Source organism: Suillus subaureus, assembly GCF_016647635.1.
Source record: "Suillus subaureus strain MN1 chromosome Unknown BJ212scaffold_90, whole genome shotgun sequence".
Taxonomy (NCBI): Eukaryota; Fungi; Basidiomycota; class Agaricomycetes; order Boletales; family Suillaceae; genus Suillus; species Suillus subaureus.
In genome coordinates, this window is record NW_024538646.1 from 62,322 (window position 1) to 65,879 (window position 3,558).

The 3,558-nt window shown below is 45.3% G+C and overlaps 1 protein-coding gene across 1 annotated transcript; it reads left to right on the forward strand.

Moving 5' to 3' along the window:
* The first annotated feature begins 974 nt into the window (after positions 1–974).
* On the forward strand, positions 975–1,549 carry BJ212DRAFT_1072632 (uncharacterized protein). Its single transcript, XM_041328999.1, has one exon. It carries the CDS (start codon positions 1,077–1,079, stop codon positions 1,401–1,403), a length of 327 nt encoding a protein of 108 aa, XP_041186134.1. The 5' UTR covers positions 975–1,076; the 3' UTR covers positions 1,404–1,549.
* The last annotated feature ends 2,009 nt before the right edge of the window (positions 1,550–3,558 follow it).

Genomic DNA, 3,558 nt, shown 5'->3' on the forward strand with positions numbered 1-3,558 from the left:
GATGAGAATGACTGTAGATACAGGATCGGTGCATGTAGCGAGATGCAAGAATGTATACTTTACCTTCGGCAAAGCAAAAATACACTGAAAACCCCCATTCAATCAGAACGATAAGATCATAACCTATTCCAAATGCATGATGAGTGAATGCGTCTCATGTTGAAAACGATATACGTACAACTAGATAAGCGGGCAACTGTTGGAACTCAGTTAGCTGTGAAATGAACTGGGGACGTACGGCTGAAATATGTATCAAGCTAAAGCTCTTGAACGATGGAATATATATACTCACTGATTCAGGTATATACAACAGACCTCCCCCTAGCGCAAATCAATCAATGAAGGGTCGAGTTGGCATGGGCTAGTGACACATACAGCAGGCGCACACCCTAGTGTGAAAAATTGTCAACATGATGTGTACAGTGTGAAGGGACAACTACGGCGACGTACATTGCAAGGAAAAACCCAAAATATCGAACCTAGCAAAAACATCATACATTTGATTGAACACTGGTAGGGTGAAACTCACGACAAGGTACAGGCATGACATGAACGACCACGGTCTTTTCTGGAGATTCAATTAGTCTTCGGGTTGGGTTTATCGTCCAGATAAGGGGTTTGACACTGACCCAAACATATTCAACCTATGCCGATAATCATAACCATCAGCACGCGACCGACAGAAGAAGAGTTCTCTGTTACCTCCTTGTCTAACAGAAGAACTAGACGATCTTTCACTCAGTAAGAGTACAAGGTTCACCAAGGCTACTAACGGTACTCATAAGATATCAGGGCAATGGCCGCTACTGCAGTCGAAATTCAGAGTAATGATGCGGCAAATCAGGCAAAGGAGCTGACGAACCAGACACATTATTGTTCCAGCGGAGACCAGCGGCAGCCTCTTCTTCCGACATGACACTGTGCAGATGGGATGGAGAATTCGAAAAGGATAAGGGATGTTGGAGCGACTTATGATAAGGCACAGAATTTCCTCAGGTTGACTCGTGATTGGCTCCGAGTCGTGGGGACTGAGGTGTTTGTTCCTCGTCTAGTAGTTAGGGTTCGGACTAGATGCAATGAAGGGTACGAGACGGTATCGAGTTTACCTGTGCTTCCTGTTGATTTCCAAGTCGATGTTCTCAATAGTTAGTTGTCAACGGTTAAACATCACACCCGAATTTAAGACTGATGACTCGGAGAGTAGCCGTTATATTTTGGCTAGATTCTTCACTACTCGCACGGTATGCCAGTCGTCGTGGTGGGCGTTTTATAATAGCCTAGAGGATGTGAAGCATTATCAGCTGCGCACCAATCAACATCGGTCTAAGGGTTACTATTGTTATATCTTGATAAATATGATAGCCATGCCGCCTTTCAGCCTGAAGGAGCACAAATCAGGCTGAGGACGACGACAAGTTTCATTCTTACATTCATGGGAACTGAACGGATTGTAATGGGATATTGATGAGCGAGCAAGTGATTCATGCTGTCGTAGCGATTGTTGGTTCATGTGCGTGATGCAGTACTGTGCTACTAGTACATAGTAATAGTAGTACTGGTAGTATGAATCTAAGCAGTCCTGCTTATTTTATTTTAATGTAATTCCAATTGAGAACCCTATATCAGGACATTGACAACATGACGATCCGAATCGGTTACTTGAATTGGCTCAATTCCTTCAAGTTCTCAGAGGCACCGTTTGAATAACTTGGTTACAGCTTGGCAGCGACCCTTTCGGCAGCAGCCTTTCAGGCTAACAGTCGCCCTGCTCAATTCCATTTTATTTTTCTGTGAACGAGTATAACTATATATTGCCGTGTGAACAAGCAAGCGAGTAAAAAATAAAATGATATATTAGACTGTTGCGCGTGTTGTTGCGCGTGTGTTCAACATTTGTCATCGCGGAGTTTCAACAATGCGAGCGGGGGCCCCGGATGATACTTGAAATCTTCGGTGTACAATCGTCACTCGTCATGAGATGTCTCGGACGCCGGCCACTGAAGTACTGAAGCACTACCAGTCTGCAGCTAAACAGCTTGAAGTCCTCGCGATTGCACAACTGGCCACGGCAGAAGATGACGATGACCAGGGAATCTGGTGAGTGTCGGCATGTTGGACGTTTGATGTGCCGCCTCGGCATTATCTAATCTCAGCGAGCGCTGTGCGCCATCAGAAATAAAATAAAATACTCGACCAATATACTCGACCTCAATTAGAACACATTTTATTTCTCAAAATCACACATCCATCGTCTCACGCGCCTGCCAGAACCACAAGTATCAGACAAGTCAAGTAATAGTACTCCAGTCATATCGGCCCATCAGTGAAACTTGCACACCGGTGTTGATACTCACCGTCTCGAAGAACTTGCTGCATTTGAATACAAGCCTGTCCTTCGCTTTCGCATGAATGATCAACTCCCCATATCTTGTCTTCCAACCGAGATCTCGTGATTGCCTTCAGATATTTCGAAGAAGGACGGTGCTCGAATCAGCTCGATGGATCCGCGAGCAATGATGTGCGGTAGTTACACGAGTCTGCGAATGCTGGCACGAAGTCGTTTACGAGTGCCCGGCTCTTTGGACTTTCTTTCTTGATTTCTTTCCTCCTTGTCTAGCCGTCATGCTTGAGAGGTCAAAGAACCTACCATTGCTCATCATATACAAATTACCGATCCAGCTACATGATTGTTTCGAGCCAATCCTTTCGTACCTACTGCAAATCGAATTTCTCCAATTTCGCGCATTACTAGTGGATTCTGGCCTGTTTGTCGAAAGCTGGACTCCACCAAGACCTGAGAATTAGCGCTCAATCCTGATAGGTGGGGATAGAAGGTCTTGGTTGCCATTCTTTGTAGTGAGGCAGCCACGAACTTCTGCGCAGGTGCCATCAGGGCATGTTTTTTTGGTCAATTCAATGTTTGAGGTGGTTCAACTCGTCACGACCTTTGAGTGTAGTTACATCTGAAAAAGTAGCGGTTAGAGTTGTTTTTTCTCCCAGGGAACAGAGTGGTTAGATGTGATTCTTTTTGCCAACTGTCAGAATCACAGTCTTCTGCCCACAACACTGACCGAGATCCATTCAAACATATGTCAAATTTTCATTATTTGTTAGTAGGAAACAAATACTAGGCTATCATAGCTCTGCCGACTTCTGCCACCAACGGGCCACGACCTACTGCCAGCAATTGCCACCTGGCAAACATATTTCATTCTGCCAACAAGACTACTTCAACTCTCCAAGCCGATCAGATCGCTCGGCGCTCCCACAACGAGGCTCATCAAACACCATCTTTCAAGGACAAGCGCCTCAACTTCGGAGTGTTGAACTTACCAGTTTTAACATAAACTGGCAGCTCATATTTTCAAGCAACTAGTCCTTCCTATCGATGTCAAGAGTTCTCTAAGTCTCATAGATGTCGAAGGCTATCGAGACATTTCTGATCTGTTTGCGGCTATGGACATGCATCCTGGCGGATCTGGTTCCGTCATCGGTCCAATCTGCCATTCGCACTCTTCCTCTGTGTCCAGTCAAGTACGTCGTCGGCGATGAATCCTG

Excerpts from the sequence above, each read along its gene's own strand:
- BJ212DRAFT_1072632 (XM_041328999.1), top strand. The coding sequence starts at position 1,077 with ATGAAGGGTACGAGACGGTATCGAGTTTACCTGTGCTTCCTGTTGATT.